Below are 19640 nucleotides of genomic sequence, written 5' to 3' on the forward strand. Positions count from 1 at the left end.
ATCTGAGAGAACCTACAACCTTAGGTTTTAGGACAGCTTCCTAGTTTAGATTCTTCCTTCTATTATCTGAAACAATCAGTATAATATTTGCCTCCGTTTCCTGTATATCGCTTCATTCTTCTTGGAAGAGCTCTGGCTTCTGAGCATTCTGCCTTAATTTGGATTCAGGTGAAAGCATTCAGCTTTGAAAAAGTCAGTATGCTTCAAGTAAGACTTCTTAGTTCTGTGGATATGGGGTTCCTCCCCTCCACTGACCCCATATTTGTTCAGAGAGAGAACACAAAATAAAGATAGAAACCAACAGACGTTTAGTGTAGCAATTACAGAAAATACAGCTTTGTCATGTGTATGGATATTATTTTCCACTTTTATATCCTTGACAGAATGGTCAGTGAAGCACAAAAATATTTCCCTCTTCCTCCCATCCTCCTCCTTTACAGCACTTAAACTTCGTTATGCTGTTTAGACAACGTATTTAAAGATGCTGAGTAGTTAACTAAAAAAAAAAAATATCTTTTGAAGGATATGTTTGATACTTCCTTTTTATATTTAAATATTAATGTGGAATTATTTGACTTTGGTACTGACCCCATGCATCTGTTCACCTTACTGGGATATTTTACAAGGACAGTGGCAGGTGCAGGCAATTGCCCACTTCAGCAGTGCTTTGACATACTTGATCTGTTTCTCCTTCCCACAGGAAAAGCTTTGCCAGCAGAAGTACAATGTCTCCTGCATAATGATCATGCCCCAATACCAAAGGCAAGGATTTGGAAGGTTTCTCATTGATTTCAGTAAGTGTTTTATTTACATTTGTGATCCAGGGAGCTGATGGCTGTTACAAGAAATTGTAACATATGAAACTTTATTTAACTGTCTTTGTGGTTTTTATCAATAGATAATAGGATTTCTGTTTATATTTACATAGGATAGAAAAGCTCCCTGAAGTGAAAAACTTATTGCTGCTCTGTTATTGTACTCAAGGAAATTGAGAATGAATCTTTCAGCAGTAATATTAGCTCACAAAGCTATTACCCTGAATGAATTGTCTAAATTACTTTCCATTTTGCCTTGCTCATTAGTATGAGAAGAGGCAATTATTTGTGATTAAAGCTAAGAAGGTGTTAGTCCAAGGCACTTTCTTCATTCTAATATTTCTAACATATCTTCTTTTAGCTAAAGAACTGTTTTAGCCGAAGAATTGCAACATAGAAGAAACGTATTTTGATTTTTGTCTTGAAGTTCATCACTTTCTTAGTGGAAATTGTTACCAAAAAAGAAGCATAGGTGCTCATGGCTGTATACGTATTTGCTGCTTTATTTTGCTGAGTTGTCTGACCTGTTAGGAAGCTTCAGAGATGTTTGTTTAAGTATAAATTTATTATTTCCCAAGTGTTTAAGCTGCAACAAAACTCCAAACAAAATCATCTGAAGAAAATTCTCATCTAAGTGTCCTCAGTACTACTGAATCCAGCTTTCTACTGTAATTTAAAGGGAGCATGATAAGGAATTAGTGTGTATTGTATGTGGTTGGTTTTCACTCTTAAGTTTTTTAAAGCACTGTAGAGTTACGTGACAGTAGAGATAGTTAAGATAATAGGATTCCTGCCCTGAAGGTGAATGCAAGAACATTAAAATGCAAATAAAAATACATTGCAGTGTAATGGGAGGACAAAGAGTTCATAAACATACCAAGTACATCTCATCACTGTATGGCTTTATAAGCAGTCTTCACTATACCTCTGTCAGTTAGGTAAGGATGATTCTCGATTACTTAGTCCACTGTTGAAATGTAGCCATCACTGGAGCAAAACGCAACAGCTGTTCCATTATGAGCCTTCTACAACCTATTAGGAAAGGCAGTCAGAAGTACTGCATATTTTTGGAACTGTGGAGTGAAGTTTAAGGTTACTTAGGTAGAAATTGACCCTGTTTTAGGCTTAGGATCTCTTCTTGCAAAAGGAAATGAGGAACTCTTACTGGGCACAACTGGTAAGTACTTCTAGGCTTTTTCTCAGTTTTCACTCTTGTGTCTTTCAAAAAAAATAAAAAAGCACTCTTCAGGCATTTTCCTGATTGAGATTGCAATAGCTATGTCTACAAAACTGAAAGCACAACCTGTGGATTCCACAGAAGTTCTGGATATGGGTATGCTGTGTCTCTTTGGATCTGTGCTCTGTCTGTTACTGTGCCATGTGTTACTTCATCTGGAAAAATCAGTAGGATGTTTTGTCCCTCGTATCCTCTGGGAAAATCTGGAAGCACATTGACTTGTTTGAATCTTTAGGATTTCTGTGAAAAACTTGCAACATGACCTAATGGTATCCTTAGCTTGAAGCTTATCTGGTGTTACTCTTACGCCTTCCTCTTTGCAGAGGTGTTCATACCACAGGTAGAGGCTGCAGCTGTGTACATGCTGGGCATAGCCCAGAGACTAGCTTTAGCTTCTGCTGTAGCAACAGACTGCTCACTTTGGGAGCACGCAGTCAGTCCTTCAGTACGTTTCCACAGTATTTTCCCTTTGTTTTCTGGACAGAGGTTCCCTTAACTAACTGGGAATCAGACTGCCTCAGTTTCTCACAGAATGAAGAACCAAGAGGTGACTGAGAAAATCTGGCTCCATAATGAGAGCGAGGTGGAAACTAAATTAAAGGTAATGAGGAAAACGGCTTGTGACTGTTTTTCTCTAGGTGTAGAAAGGAAGGTTAAACTTCAGGGCTTATTTTCCTTGGTTGTGCTAATATCCTTTTGCAGGATGGAGGACTGACATGCCATTAGAATGGGGCAGCCATAGCCTCATCTGGACTGGTGAGTCCGAAATCTGTGTTTGCATAAAAAAACTTCAAAATCAATTATTTACTTTTTTCCTTGGAATTTTATTTGTGTTTCTACATCCTATATTGTGATTGACTGACTACCGTCTTCTTTGTACTTCATCCTTTCTGTTCACTTGTTGTCTCCTGAGAATAAATTGCTCTAACCGGCCTGATGAGATGGAACATAACAATACTCTTTTAAACTTGAACAGAGCAAATCTATCATAGTTTAAAATGTTGGGGTTTTTTTTTGCCAGCAACATTATCTAGATTGTCATGTTCTCGTAAAGTTATCGGAAGATGAGTTTTATGCTGTGAATGTGAAGTCTCTGTTTGTCATGCGAGTAACACATCTAAACTGCTCTATTTTGAATTTTGTGAAGCAGTCACTGGTACTTGTCTTTTTTATAACAGTAACCAGAACATTTTTTAGACTAAAATAATAAAAAAGTAACTGAGCAAGTAATTTTCAGAAAATTACAGTTACAAACCACAAAAGGGAAGGTCTCAAGAACTGTGTGCAAGCAGCTGACTGCTCACATTACTTTATATATATCTAGGACACTTGATAGTTAGAAAGGCTGGAAAGAACGCAGCCTTAAGCCACTACACAACTCTGCATTGTCAGCAGTCTGGTGAAAATGTAGTTTGTGGTACAGAATTTGCTTCCTTTTCAGTGAGTTAAATGCCTTTGTTGTTCAGATTGTGATGCATTCTTTTGTCTTGAACTAATTTAATCTTTACAGATGAGTCTATGTGGTCATCCTGTAACTTGCAAGGGAACATAAATTCTTTGTTTTGCTAAAAGAAAAATAGGTATTGTTTTCCGATCATTGATTTTCATCTTTTTTTCAACTTAACTTTTTGCTAAGTACATTTAAACTTATCTATATTTCAAATAGAAACTGATAATACCGTTATTTCTTACTCTGTAGACACCAACATAAAGCTTGTGTAAGACATATCTGTATCTCTCTTCAGGAATCTATACTTTCACTTGTGGAAAAAGATTTTTAGGAAGAGTACTTTAACTTTTGTGAGAAGAAGGCATACTGTAAAATGCCTTGAGTTCCCTAGCCTGAACATCTTCAGCAAAAATTTCATGTGTAGTTTTCTGTATGTCATTGGTAATTTAAATAGAAATGTTGTTTTTAAAAACACCGTCTATGTGTGTCTGTGTCTGTTCTGTCTTTTAAAGCCTGGAGATTTTTTTTTTTTTTTTTGTAGGGAAGTTAAGGGGTTTAACTGTTACAAAACTTGTTGGGCTGTTAGCAATAGGAAAAAGTTAATTCTAAATATTTATCAAATGGTGAAACTGTTGATGTGTAAAATTGAAGACTTGATACTGCTTTATTTTCCTTAATTCACTTTACTGTAAGATAAAATCAGTTTAACCTGTTATATTTTCTAGAAGCATGTCATACTGAAGGCAAAATGGTTTACATGAAGTCTTCATTTTGTTTACACTGAATATGCTTTAGTAAACATTATTTTATAATAGTCCGTTGATTTTTTTTTTTTTTTTTTTTGTATAGGGAACCTAATTTTTACTTGAGTATATCTAAATGTACAAAGCAGTTCCTGCAAATGAATAAGGAAGGGTCTTAGTTGGCTTGTTATGTTTATACCTCCCTGCCTTTTAAAGGACAAACTTTGTGCCAAACTTGTTAGGTTTGGGCTTTTTGTTTTGTTTTCATTTCCTTGTTCTTGTGTTCTGTAAGGTTTACTGGATTGCAATTGCGGGTCGTACCAGAGGGAGAAAACTGACTTCTGCATGAATCTTTGGTATTTGATGTCAATGAAATTTTGAGCAAGCAGACTCAGCTTCAGTTGATCCAGAAACAGACCGTAGAGCAGCTTGTATAGGATCGCTTTCTGGGTTTGTTTCACTTCATGTCCATGTATGAGTCCATTTGCAGTGATACACAGCTATTATTCCTGTCACAGGGATTATGTATGCTTCTGGTTGGACAAGTCTTTATATGTCCTGTGTCCATTCAGCCTGCTTGGCTGGTGTGGTTTTGACAGTGCAAGCACTGAAGCTACGATGTTGTAGCTGCTCCTCTCTTGTGCAGTCCCATTTCTTTTATAAACTTGAGCAGCTTCTCTATAAAGAAGTTTTTCTTTACTTTCTTAATTAGAGCTCTTAAAGCCTAGAATCTTCATACGCTTTCTGTTTCTATTCATTAGGCTGCAGTGCCCAAAAATACTAGTATTTCTTTATATGTCACATCTAACACAGATTTCAATATTATTAAAATGGAATACTGCAGTATTTCATCTTTGTTTTCTGTAAGTTTAAAGCAATCTTTTGATTTGCACTTCCTCACAAACCTCATCACATCAGACCCGTATTTCTGCTTACTGCATTGCAAATTCCATGCTGGAGGCCTAGCAGCAGTTGAAGGAAAAAAATACTTGTGACAATATTAGGATAAACCTTTCCGACTGTGCTGGCTAATAATGGTGGTGGTTCATTTGCATCATCGTAACAACTGGGTTCAATGCTGAGGAGCAAGGTCCTTGATAGCCTTCTGTTACTTACCTTGAGGTTGTTTCTGGTCCAATTGATTGCAGCAGTTTCTTCTTCCCCTTCAGAATTCCTTCTTTTCATTTGGCTTATCTGTTAGCTGTGAAATGATTATTCTTGCTCTGAGAGAGGAAGCCTCTTTTAACGATGCTGGGATTCTATTTGGGCTACATATGTTTTGTTTTGTTTTGGATTTGTGAGGGTTTTTTGTTTCACGTGTCTGTATGTTTGGGGAAAGCTGGTGCTGACTTTTTGACCTTTTTTATCATTTAAAGCGTGCAACTTGTAATGGCTTTTTTTCTATTAGCTGGAACTAACCTCTGATTCCCTTCTGGGATGTGTAGCTCAGGGTTTTTTTATGAAGAGACGGTGATAGGGAAAGACAATGCAAGTCTGGCAGTGCAAGAAACAAACAAAATTTATATTACTTGAGGAGTTTTATTCTGTTGTAGGAAAAGTGGCTTTGTTAAATGTCCTTATTTGCTCATTTCCCCAAATCTGGTGTCTGTTTCTTGATCAGTGTTTTTTTCTTATGGTAATTCGTCAAGTCCTGATTTGCAGAAGCAGCAGAGTACCAGCAGTAGCAGGACTTGTGCAACAGCTAATGTATAACATCAGGTTTCCAAGGGATGAGGGGAACAAAAAAATTGGCTCTACATGTAAAGGGAAAAGAAACCGTTAACTCTGTCTTTCCTCCTAAATGCTTTTCATGAGTAAGCGTCAGAATAATTGATAACAGAGGTCAGTACCATTACCAATACTTATAAATTGGTAACTGAGAGAGAGATCCATGTTTTGCTCAAAGTCAGTTAGGTTAGTGGCAACATTCATTACGCTACATTGCTTCTCAATAGGAAAGGGCTCACCAAGGCCTGTGAAGAAGATTTGGTGGGGTGGAATGTTTATTTGACACTTACAGATTGAAAAACTTGACTGAAGATCTGGAACTATAGTCTGTTTCATTGATCTCGGTTCTAGTCTTTCTCCACTGCGAATTCCTGTAATCGTATGTCCACATGCCACTGTTTAAGGGCTTTTGTGTACAAAAGCTGAATCAATGAAATAGTCTGGGCTAAAAGTGGATGGTGAGTAAGACCAGATGTCCTCCAAGGTGTTTGTTAAACCCAGATCACATAATTATCCTGTATGCACTTTCAATGAGTAGTAAAGAGATGGTGATGGGCACTGAATAGGCACAAAAAGGATGGATACCTTTGTAAAGTGCATTCTTGAATTCTTTCCAGTTTGCACTTGTTTCAGAAGATCTGCATCTCTCTTCGGAAATGCGGAAGATCTTCATTGCTTAGGGCTCAGTCATGCAAAAGTGGTGGATTGTGTTGACAAAATTACTTTAGGCACCAAAGTTGTCCCACAAGCTCAACGGGTAACAAACCTGTATTGATGAGAATGGAAACAGTGGGTTTATTTCTTATTGTCAGCAGTTTTGAGACAGTTTTGAAACAAGCTGTAAAAACTGCATTGCATTAAACCTGCGATAGTCTTCAGGCATGGTTTAAGACGACTGAGAGTATGACATTTTTCTTCTGGTATTTAGTGCAGTTTTGTTCTCCCTGCAGGTTTGGTAAGGAGCTGGTCTAGCCTGTAAAATCAGTTTTTCTGTGAAAGGGAAGACGCTTGGTTTCTGTTAAGCTTGAAGAACAACATGAATATCATTGAAATATAAAACTGCTTATTTCTGAATATGCCCAATTCAAAGAACATTTTCTCTTCCAGGTTCAACTAGTTATTTCAAACTTCATCATGGCTCTGGTACTTTAAAAGCTCTGATTTCTGATACAGATGAAAGGTTATTTTTGATTGAAAATAAGAATTTCTTTTAGACCATTCTAGGCCTAGTTTTGTCATTTATGTTCATTGCTATGTTTGGGGTTTTTGCAGTGCCTTCAGGAGTCAGGGTTGAGCTTTCCATGGCCAGTTGCAATTTGGACAGTGAATTCTTCTTTCTAGTTCCATCTTCTGCACTGGCTTTGTGGTGCTTTGTTACGTTAAGAAAGTTCGAAAATGTTGCTGTGCCAAAAAATTGATTTTGTCACTCTTATTTCTGGTTCCTGCTATAGTGTTTCTAGGCTTTCTGCTTTAAGAGCAGATTAGGTTACTCCTCTGTGGAAACCTGAAAAGCAATGACTTTTTGTGAAGCACCATGTTTGTGCAATCATCAAAAAAAATTAAGTTGAACAAAACTTGAAACTAGTAATGGACTAACATGATGTGGCCTGTCATTTAGGGCAACATATGGCTGTTAGATGATAGCATTTGAGAAAATGTCATCCCTGTTTTGAAGATGAGTAACTTTTTTTTAAATGCAATAAATGTGTTGGAATTAAGTGGTGGAATAGAGTAAAATGCTGCCTGAGGTTTTTACAGTGGCTCTGACAAAGTATTATATCAGTAAAGGAAAGCTTGGAAATGTGAGAAATTTTCTTTACCAAAGGGCTTTAATTTTCTGGTAGGAAGCTGGAATGAGGCAAATGAACAAAACCATTACATTATGGAAAGGAAATGGTGGTGTCTCTTCTTTTAAGGATATTTGAACACAGAAACAGTGAGAGACTGTTAACAGAAGCACTAAAAGGGCAAAAGATGGCAAAAGTAATGAAAAGACATGTAGTTTTCTTTTTCATTATGATGAATTCACACAATTTCTTTGCTGTGTAGCCTTCACTTGTGTTAAGTAGCTCTGTAGACTTGCCTTGTAGTAGTTGGGGGTGAGGGGTGGTGTAACTGATGTAAACTCTAGTCAGCTGGAAACAAGACACAGACCTTGGACTGAGAAAACTTGTGTTCTTTACTAATACTGGGGGGGGGGGGGGGGGGGGGAGGTAAAGGTGGATGCTATAATGGAGCAAATCTATTAAGAGAGATCAAAGTGTGTTCACATGTATGGCTTGTAAATTCTGATATGCTTATGGATGTGCGGGGAACCTCTTCTGATACCTGCCTGCTATTTAGAGCTAGGCCCAAGCTGCAGTGGGCTGCAGGTGGTTGGATCTACTTCTTTGGTATGTGTTTATAGAGAATCGATAGTCTAAGTCCCTTAATCTAGTCATGGGAAATAATGCATTGGCCATAAAGGAATATTTTGGAAAAACTACTTTAAGAAAATCAGAAGGAATTTTTTTCGATGTGTAAGTACTTTAATCAAATATGGATATAAAGTAGAAATAACATTTGAAAAATGAGAGTGTCTATGGAATGATGAACTCTGTCTGTAAACACCCCTTACAAGTTCTTTTCCAAAGTCTGGTGTAGGATGTTTTACAGTTTGCTGTAACAATACTGAAATATAGCAGAAATATAGTTGAGGAATAAATTCACTTTCAAAAAAAAGTTATTTACAGTTATACTTTGCTATGCTTTGGAAACAGAGCTGCTTCATCCCCATCTCAATTCTATGTATATTTTTTTTAAGATAAAATTTCTTTTATCTTAAAGAGCATTTCAGCATTTCCTTTTTCACATTACAATCCTGAAAGAACGGTTTTGTTACTGCTAAGGGCGTGTTAAACAATGGATGGTGAGAATGAGAGGCTGAGGGTGGAGAGGAACAGGATTTTTTTAATAGGGTTTATTGGAAAAACGTATTCTCAAACTGCACTTAATGAAGTCAACACAAATTTAAGGACAGGTATAAAACAGGCCTGTGTTGTTTATTATCTGCGGTGGCCCATATTGTATCATTCCGGGTTTGTTGTGTTTGTTTTGTTTTGTTTTTTAACGACTGACTGACTTGTGTACCCCAGTACAGAACACTCTGTCAATCTTCTGGTCATTTCTGTTGATGTGTTTACAGTGTATTTTGTCCAAATGAAAGTTTGAATTACCTGCCTTTTTTCTTCTTTCTTTTTTCTTTTTTTTTTTCTTTAAGAGGGATTTGAAAGTGTCTGTCTGTGGGAGCTGTGAATTTGTGAGGGAGCCTGAATGCTGCTGCTTATTTTATGTTCTTTTCTTAATGATTGATTATGTTGCTGACCTGAAGGCATGAGTTTGGCCTCTCCTAAATAACTAATAAGGAACATTCTGTCAAGCTGAGATTTAGATGAGAGGAGAATAAAGATGGATTTTGAATCAAGCTTTGTTGACTTAAGATTATTCCAAGAAAATCAGCCTCTTGGGATTTCTTGGCATTGCTTTTATATAGCTTCAAGACACTGTGCATTTATCAGAGCTGCAAAAGAAATCAGGCATGTCACTTCAGATGCAGAAGCTAAGACTGTTTTAACTGAAGAGCATCTTTATTTCAGATAGCATTGAAAACAGCTAAAAGGCAAGGCCAAACGTGGTAACAATGAAAACAAATGTTTGTTGGACAAAGCTATCTTTACAGGACATTAGCGAACAGGATAAGCCATCTGCCAATGCTGGTGGCTGAAAACAGATTTTAATTAAGTAGTGCATCTTTAATGATCAGGAATTTCTACTTTTGACTGCTGAGTGTAGTTCTCTTCCAACAAGTCAGTGAACAAAGTGGGTATTTTGTAGCCTCTCACCCTGTTGTTGAGACAGTGAGACATCACACCTCAATGAGATAATCTTGTGGTTTTCTTAATGTCTGTCTTTTCCAGTGCCGTCGCTTTTATTGTGCAGTTCTACCTTTTTGAAAAATAGAGATTTTTGTTTGTTTTCTGCGTTTTTGAGTAACAGTAGGTATTTAGCATATTGCCATGTCTTGGTCTTAGCTTTTGAAGTGTGCTGTAATGGATTTTTGTGTTTGGAACGTGTGGGTTTTTTTATCACGGAGTTTCTGTTCTGCTGGCTAACCAGGTATCGCCATGAGATCCCCTAATAACCTCCTTCATCTGTTGGTTCTTTCTTCTAAATGTTACTTGGTTAATTCCTTGTTCCAGAGCATGCTTTAGTGTAAAGCAAATGCACAGCAGTGATGTTTTGCTGCTTATGTAAGACAAACATGAGTTTGCATCTTCTGTTGTGTCTTACGGAGTATGTGTGTTGGGACCCCTTACCTGAGAAAATACAGTATTTGCAGTGATTTCCTAGATGTGCCTTTTGACTTCTCAGTACTGACTCCCCATTTCACTTGCGTTCATGTTCTTTAGTATTACTAGACTATCTTTTGTAGCTATGAATAAAACAATGATACAAAAAGCTCCTGGGCTCTGGAACTTGGTTTTCTACTTTAGAACTGTTAAAACCATCCCTGGTACTGTTTTGGTTCAGGGCATCTGTCACTTTCCAAGTGTGAAAACAATTTTCCTAAGCCATGAATCTGGGACAATTATGTTAACAGCCAGGTTAACACTCTAGCTGAGAGCTGGAGCTTAATGGTATGGTTGCCATCTGGTTGGCCTTAGTGCCATGTAAAGGTTCTGGGCATGTTCCGTTTACTTGTTACATTAGGCATAGCCTCCTAAGTCCCTCTTCCTGTCTTACCAGTTGAGTCTTGTAGGAGTGCGTAAAGCCTGAAAGAAGGCAAAAACAGATAGTAGTTTCTAATGAGCGTGTTTGATACATTTTTAACAACAGTGTTCATGTGCTGTCAACATTGAACTCCAGAAGGTAATGGCAATTATTAAAGGAAATTCATTCAACAGTTACAGTTGTATAAACAATTTACTGTTCAGTGTCATTCTTTAAGTTTATGACTTTTAATTATTAAATAAATAACTTAAAACATTGCTTATAAAATCGAGAACAATCTAGCCTTGTTAATGATCTTCTAGACTGCTTAACCTACTGACAAATTTATTCATCCTATTGGTAATCAGGACTGATGCCCTCTGTGCATACAAGTCTTGCTTTTAAGGGTACTTCAGTGACTTTTCTTTTGCTCATGCTTTCACTCCGCTTATAAGTAGTCCACTTCGTACACAGAACTTCCACTCAAGGGGTTTACTGGCACAGGTAAAATAAGTGTTAACCAATTAATTCACTCAAAGGGTGGCTTTTGTTGGTCTGACTGTAATGCAGTCATCTTTACCTTTCCTTCCCTTCATGAGGGCATTTGTTTAGCCCTAACCTCTTCTGTGAAGCTTTCTATAAAGGAACTAAAGGTTTTGGGCCCCCTGTGTTGAGTTTACTTGAGGCTGTGGAGAGGAATGAGGGCTGGCATTATTTCTTGTAACAATAATGAGAGAATCTTTGGCTTACTCTGTTCATCACGAAGAAAGCTTTTCTTTAACTAGACAAAGAATAAAAGAGAATGTAGCAGGTTGTTCACTGATCTAAGCATCTGAAGTTATAGCTACTCTGTCTTTTTTTTTCTTTTTTCAATAGTGTTTGTGTGGATCTTGGCATTGGGGTCCTTTGAAGCTGCCTCAAAAGTGCTTTCAAAGGGGGTACTAACACCTATTTAAGGTCCTCTATCTTTGACCTTCCTCCCGTTGACATAGAGAAGAACAGTTCAGAGGCACGCAGAATAGCTATGGAAAAAATGGTAACATGAATTAGAGTTTTAGGAATCTTAAGTCTCATTGTTAAGCTCACACTTTCACTTTACCTGTTTCTGCCTTCCACTCATGATCATACCTCTGAACTTGGAATGCTGAGCTGACCTAACTGAATTGAGCTGTCCTGTCTGAATACTCAACTGTTTTGATTTTTCTGACTACCCTTTTGAACCTATGTCTTGACAGCTTGTTCATATAATTTTGAAATAAAGTGTTTGACATTTTATAAGACAAAAGGAAGTCTCTTAGGATAAGTTGAAATGCTGGTTTGAGGGAAATCTTCACTTGAGATACTGGTGTATTAAAAAACCAGTTACTAGCACTTGCTGTTCTTTTAGATGTCTGGTTTGATATAGAACATTGCATGAAAACTTAAGAGTTCTTCCTTTCCAAATTAAGAGACTTATTTTACTTGGTTATGTTTCAAACAAAACAAAGTTTAATGGAAAAGTGCTTGATTCCATCTGTCCAAGTCTACTAATTCATTTGTGGGGGCTGGCCTTTAAAGAGGCTGAGAAGAACTCAGAACATGCAAGGGCAAATAGTTCACTGGTTGCTGCTTTTGTTCTGGATAGATTCTATGAATTATGTTTTCTTCTGACACAAATATTAACAAAATACAAATAGAACTTGAACAGTGCTGATTACATAAGGGCGATCTTTTGAGCACGAACTATTGCTTATGACTTTGAGAAAGGCTCCATTTTATGACAAGGGGCCTCTGAGAAGTAGATCTCAAGCTGTTTCCAACTTGTGGCAGTAGTTTGATTTTTGTGGCGACTCTCTGGCCTGCTCTGGGTTTTCAGCGGTGCATTGACGTCTTTAAAAACGTGTACCTGGAAGACTTTCATAAGTAACTTGATTCTGTCTTCTGTATGAGAGTTACTTCTGTGATGTTGGAATGCCTTTGTGTGGAAGCATATATAAACGTGTACATGTATGATTGCGATGTGCATGTGTAACTATGAACTGGAGAATGACAGGTTTAAGTTACAATGCATGAGGAAAAGCTATTATCCCTATAAATCAGACTGAAGTCTAGAATGCTAGCATAGCATTAATTTCTCATTTTGCTGGTGTAGTGTGTATGCTTCTAAATGGACTTTTTCTGTGAAGGCTACATTCAGTCAAAAAATGGGGCAAGATTAGTAGACTAAAATCTGTTCTTATGATCCAAGCAACCTGCTCCTATTGACTTCCCGTGACATCAGTACACTGTTCCTTTCCCTTTGCTACCCTCCAACAGCTCTGGTCAGTGGTGACGTTTCTGATCTCACTTCACTGGAAGGTAGACTAAGATCTGTCTTCATTGGTGACTGCTTAAGTGCATGACATGATGAGGTGAATAACCGATATGATCCTAATGCTTAATTGCATGTATTGTTGCTCTAGTTTGCAATGCCGTTCATCTGTACAGCTGGTGCAGAGGTGCACCATACATTTGAGGTCCAAATGTTCCTGTTTATTATGGAATTGCTCTGGACCAAACAATTAGTTGAAATATCTGCGAGTCTGTCATCTGTTATTCAAACAACTGTGAGTATATATAGCTTAGAGGGCGTACTTATGCTAAATATAATATTTTTCTGATGGGAAAATAGTGTTTAAAATGGGCAGAAATGCATCTACAATGTTAATATAAAAAACACAAGTGTTGAACCTTCCTCAACCTTTGTCTGGATACAAGATCATAAAAGTGTTTTCCAAGATGAATCCTAAATAATAGGAGAATACATTTGCCTCTTGGTGAAGTTTCTTACAATTGTCTGTCTTAACACTTCATGGAGACCCATACTTGCTTAAGGTATTTTTTTTCACTTTTTCGTAACAGTAGAAAAACATACAAATGCAGCGACCTTTGCTATAAACTCAGTACACTGTAAAATATGATAGAATATTTGTATTAGTTTCTTGTACTGAGCAATATTCAGACTAAATGCTAGGAAGTGAAACAAGATACTGCATTTTGGAGCTATGTGATAGTGGTTAAGGAGAAATACATTTATGTACAACCGATTTAGTTCCTAATTATGCGTGAGTGTTTTGGAGCACAGAATGGAAGGAGAGAGCATGTTGGTGGATCCTTAATTCACAAGGTAATTGAACTATGTTTGCGAACTGAAAGACAGCAGGTGAGTTGCTTGTCAAGTATGAAGTTTTGAAGTGATGTAGAGTAGACTTGTGTCCAGCTTGGAATCATAGAATCATAAAATGGTTTGGGTTCGAAGGAACCTTCAAGATTATCTAGTTCCAACCCCTCTGCTGTGGGCAGGGTCACCTTCCCCTAGATCAGATTGCTCAAAGCCTCATCCAGCCTGGCCTTGAACACTTCCAGGGATGGGGCATCCACAACTTCTCTGGGTAACCTGTTCCAGTGTTTCATCACCTTCATTGTAAGAAATTTCTTCTTTATATCTAATCAAAATCTCCCCTCCTTCAGTTTAAATCCATTGCCCCTTGTCCTATCACTCCATGCCCTTGTAAGAAGTCTCTCTCCAGCTTTCTTGTAGGCCCCTTTTAGATAATGGAAGGCTGCTATTAAAAGCTTCTTATTGAACGAGTATGTGGATAGCACCAATGACCAAGACCTGCAAACCTGGCAGTTTAATGGAATAGTTGGCCCAGAATGGGGTGTCCTGGAGGTCCAGAGAGCTGTTTGGAGTTGACACAACTGTGATGGTGATGTGTCACAGGCACCAGTTGGAATGACCACACTGACACATCAGAAACTAACTTGGACAGAACTTCAAGGGGAAGAGGTACCCATTCAGGTCTTGGACTTCTTTGAGAGTGGGGTTTGCAAGAGACAATGTGATTGTGGTGGGTGGGGGAAGGGAGCCCTCTCGCACTGAGTTTGAGATTCCCTTATTTCGATTTAAAGTCCTGAAGACATAAGGAGGAATTAGAGGACTGTGTTCTGCCATAGAGCTGTAACCTCACTGGGGTTCCAGAGGTGAAGTAGGGCATCTCAAAAGACACTACTGCTGTAGTAGATGGTTAAGACTCTTCAGGAAGGACAGGCAGGGAAGCCAAGGAGAGGAGGTTGTGCTCTATACAAAGGAATGACTTGGGAGCATGGAGCTCTGCTACGGGATGGGTGATAGGCCTGTCAAGTTGGTATGCTTCAGAATCAAAGGGTAGGACAACAATCATGAATACTGTGGTGGACAATTGTTATAGACAGCCTGGTCAAAAAGGGAACAGGGTAAACCTTCAAGGCATCTGCTAATGGAAAACCCTTGTTCTCAAGGACTAGATACAAGCAATCTAGATATCTGCAGGGTGTTTAGGACAATATTTTAGCATAGATTTTTGGAAGGAACAGCTAGGGCAAATGCTTTGCTGGATCTGCTGCTTACAAATAAAGAGGAATTGATTGGGGAAGTAATAGTCAGTGGTGGCCCAGGCTGTAGTGGCCCTGAGATAGCAGTGTTTCAGACCCTGAGGGAAGCAAGGAGGGCAACTAGCATACTAAGGCCCAGAATTTTACCTTGTCGAGAGAACTGGCAAGTGGTTTTCTGTGAGAGGCTGCTGCAAAGGGCAAAAAAAAGGATACATTGATCTCCAGAGACAGTTTCCTCAAACTGAAAAAAATGACTCATTCTAATCTCCATGAAGATAGCAGACATGACAGTAAGCCTCCTAGGCTGCAGGGAAAACTCCTGACTTGAGCAAAAATGAAGTCTGCAAAAGGTGCTGGTATTGCCTACGTGTGCAGGAATGGAATTAAAGCAAAGCTTGGTTGGAGTTGAAACTGAGGGATGTGGAGAGCAACAGGAGAGCTCTTACGAGTGTGTGAACAGCCAAAGGAAGAGTAAGTAGAAGATGGCCCTACTGCTGAATGGAGTAGGCATCGTGTGCCAACATGGGAGTGCAGTAGGGATCTGAAGTACTCAGTACTTTCTTTGCTTTGGCTTTCTCTGACAAGGCCTGTTCTCAGGTGTGGTGGAATTTAAGGAGTAGGGAGAGGTGCCATCCATAGTAGAGGAAGATCAAGTTACAGAGTACTTAAGTAAAACGGACATACACAGACTCATAGGATGAGGTGAGATTCACTCAAGGGTACTGGCTGACAGGATTGGGAGACCTCTCCTTACCATCTTTCAGGAGTCATGACAATTGAGGAACATTCTCTGTAATGGAAAGGTGGCAAATGTTACATGCATCTTCAGAAAAGACAAGGAAGAATGAACAATTACAGCAATGAGTGAAATAAATGGATTTCTATTAACGTGGTATTATAAAGATGAAGGAGCATTTGACTTGATATAAGTCATGTAACAAATGCTAAGGTGCTTCTGAATCTGTATAAATTCTGTCTGCACGTATTTCTACATATGCTGTCTTCTGAAACTTCTGCTGTTAGCATTGGACTAGCTCATGGTAGTAGAACTTACTTTGGAAGTGGACTTCATGAAGTTTGTAAGTAAAGTGCTGTCAGCACGCTGACATTTAATCACTGTTGTGTAGGTGCATTTTGAAGTGGACTTGGTGATGTGATACTCAACGCTGGCAGCTTTCTTCAAACCTTCAGTAGCGTATTACTGTTGTAGGTATAGCTGAACAGGTCCAGAAAGATAAAATGGAGTTTGGTTGTGCATTGACAGCAATTCTGTGTAGCTAGTCCAGTTAATTTGATTGCAGTGGCCTTAGTGCACAGCTGGAGAGCAAGCATGTCCCTTAGAATGGCAGCTGTGCTTCTCTCTTTGTTGTCTGTCTTGTCCCTGGTTCGTAGGCAGTTAAGCCATTTACAACTCTGCTGCTAAATACCAGTATATAAAGGTGACATGTCTCGTAGGCAAACTGAAGCTGGTGACAGTTTGCCTTATTATGACATGTTGTATGTTGTAGCAGCTCAGTAGCTGTTTCATGACTGTGAGAGCTGACAACCTGACAGTTGTTCTAAGCTATGTCATTCCTGTTTGTGAGTTGAAACCTGTTTCTAAAATGGACTTTTTATGCAGGCAAGACTTGAGCAAGTTTGGAACCATTTAAGTTTGCTTTTGTTTTGTTGTGAGGCGAGTTAGAGTGACAAAAGAGACTTAATTTGGAAAGTCAAGGTTAATAGATTTCAGTTTTGTTCTTCATGTGGTTTATTCCCCATCCTGATTCTCGGTCATTACCGATTAGAAGAGTACCATCTGACTTTCTGGGTTTAGATTAGAGGATTATTCAGATTCAGTAATATAGTGTCATCTATTTTGTAGATATTTTAATACATAAATAATAAATCAAATTCTACTTGTCTTAAGTTTTGATCCTTTTTAAAAGGTGGAGAGTCTTTTTTTTTTTTCATTGTAAATGAAGTAAAGATTCACAATACAAGTTTTCCTCTTTGAAGCGAGGTACCATAATGGTGATTAAGCAATTTTACTAGGAAGCATGGAAGATGATAGTCTAAAAAGCACAAGAGGAAGCTGTCTGGATGAAACACTGCTTAACAAAATCAAGATTTCCTATTTGGCAAGTCCATTGCTGTTCTAAGTCCAACAGGTTATAGTCACAGGGTTATTGCTGAAAGACTCTTAGGAATTATTCTAATCTAGGGACCTCTGCTATGTTTCTGTACTTTTCTTGTGCTCTAAGAGTTGCTCTTACTCAAGAGTTTTGAGTGTTACGTTGATTAATAATTCTGCCAATGTGGAGGGATGAAACAGGATGTAAATATTTGCAGTGAAGCAAAGCTCTGCTCCTTCTCTTGGATTAAACTACCAACAGTGCGGTTCTCTCTTTGAAAGAAACATTGCATTTGACTGCAGCTTTTCTTTAATGTAAAAGCAAATCTAATCTGCAGATAATAAAAAAAGTGAATATCTAAGTCTGAATTACAGAATTTGAGTGAAGAGTTGTGTGCTCTGCAACAGCTAGGGTAAACCAAGATGAGGACTCTGGAATACTCTGGTAGTACATATCCTAATTTTAAGATGTGTGTAGTTTGGGGTTTTTTTTGTAAACTGAGTTCTGTCTCAGTTACAAGAACATAACTTCCTTATTTGGACAGATAAATATTATTGATTGCCTAGAAAGTGATATTGAACATGACTTCTTAAATAAGATCAGAACTGTGTTTTGTCTTCAGCGTGTTATATGATTGATACATAAAACTGTTTCCTAGATCACAGACTCTCAGATAAATTTCTTTTGAATTTTTTATTTTAACTATTATTTCTAGCTTTTTGTAGCAACAAAAAAAATCTACCTTAGCTGAAATGTGGGACTTACGAATCCCTACCTGCGGGGTCCACTTTGAAGACTCTGTTTGTTTTAAATTTTGAACTGCATAAGCGAAAAACAGATAATGTGAATTTGTTGCTAGTAGCATAGGAGAAAGGAATTGCAATTTGTAAATACTTGTCCGGATACAAGACCGAGATTCAGTACTCTGCCGTTCAGATGCGTTTTTGCTGATTCTATCTGTTTCCATTGAAGACAATGCAATGCATGGCAATGCAATGCAATGAAGTGAAAGATATTTTCAGAACAATAGTTAAACATCATACATGATGTCCTGACAAGAATGAAGTGCCTCTTTTTTTTTGCACTGTCCTCAAAGAACCTGCCTGTCTGTGAGCCGTGAAGTTCAAGGAGTGGAGGAATTGTGTTAGATCAGCACAGCAACCAAGGTATAAAGCACAGTGTCTGTGGTGAGGTTGATCTGAGATGCTCCGTGAAGGGAGCACATGGATAGTAGAACACAGGAAATGATACTAGAGTCAGTTGGTAGCATCTTCCAGAGTAAATTGCATTGAAGCTGCTTCAGGGTGCTGAGTGGGTTGTATTCTGGCTATGTTCAGTTTGCAATAAAATGTACCATTGGGGATTGCAAGAGATGGCGTGATGCTTTCATAAAAAGAAGACTAATAGACAGGTTTTGCAAGACAAATAGAGCCCCCTCTTTCACCTTCTTAGAACCTACTCTGCTATTTTCCAAAGTGTGAAAGGCTAACCAATCAACTATTGCTTACTCTTAAGCTAAAAGCAATCTTTGTATTTAATATAAAATACAGCGTTTCTACAAGTGTTCCAGGATATAAAGTTTTTTTAAAATAGAAATAGTAAATATAATTACATAAAAAATACTTGTTCAAAACCTTCATATTACCTAAGTTCTCTTGCTTCTCAGGTGAATAAAAAACCGCTAATGAAGTGTTTATTCAGTCCTGTGCAATATGCATACCACGGTTTAACTACTTGTGTAGTGTAACCGAGCCACAATGTGGCCGTGCTCTCTTGCGTACACACCAACAAGTGTAATTCAGACACCTGCATCCAGCTCGTAAATGGGCTGGAGGGAAGGGAGGACAAGACTGGGGTTTTTGGTTTTGTGATTTGCTTGAAAACCTAATGGCTTTATAATGGTTGTGGTCAGTCTTAAACGCACTCAAAGAAACTGAACATTTTTAGATAAATCTCTTTTCTTTGACCATTCATCAGAAATTAAATGATAAATTAATTTATTCATTGCTATAGAATATAAAGCATGCATAGAGAAGGGCACAGATTGCAGGAGAGTCCTTAAAGAGTATCTTCAAACTTCATTTGTCTTCCTTCTGTCAGTTTTAGTTTCTTCACTTGGTCTTTCTCAGTATACCAGTCCAATTGTTCAGTGTCTTTGCTGCTTCTTCCTGTGCCACTGACCTCTATGTAATCTGCATCTGTATCTTTTTACATCTTTGAGAGCTAGTTTGCCTTTGCCACCATGTTAAAAGCAAAGAGACAAGCCTGTATTTCTTCAATAGGTAATAAAATTCAACTCAACTGTCTCAAGCTAAATCGTATCCACCTTATTTAAAACTGTGGAGTAATTTATGCTTAATATTAGAAAGCTAAGATAGTGAAGTTTGGAAGTGTGTATGGCAGGGAAAGAAG

General features: G+C 38.0%; 1 protein-coding gene across 5 annotated transcripts in view; it reads left to right on the forward strand.

Annotated features, from left to right (window-relative positions):
• KAT6B (lysine acetyltransferase 6B) overlaps positions 1 to 19640 on the forward strand; it is a 117308-nt gene that overhangs the window by 82811 nt on the left and 14857 nt on the right. For all 5 annotated transcript variants that reach the window (XM_086617049.1, XM_086617052.1, XM_086617053.1 and 2 more), the window contains exon 12: positions 701 to 794. In XM_086617049.1, the coding sequence (XP_086473175.1) occupies positions 701 to 794 (94 nt within the window). The remainder of the gene's footprint in view (positions 1 to 700; positions 795 to 19640) is intronic.

Source organism: Tauraco erythrolophus, chromosome 9, assembly GCF_009769465.1.
Source record: "Tauraco erythrolophus isolate bTauEry1 chromosome 9, bTauEry1.pri, whole genome shotgun sequence".
NCBI lineage: Eukaryota > Metazoa > Chordata > Aves > Musophagiformes > Musophagidae > Tauraco > Tauraco erythrolophus.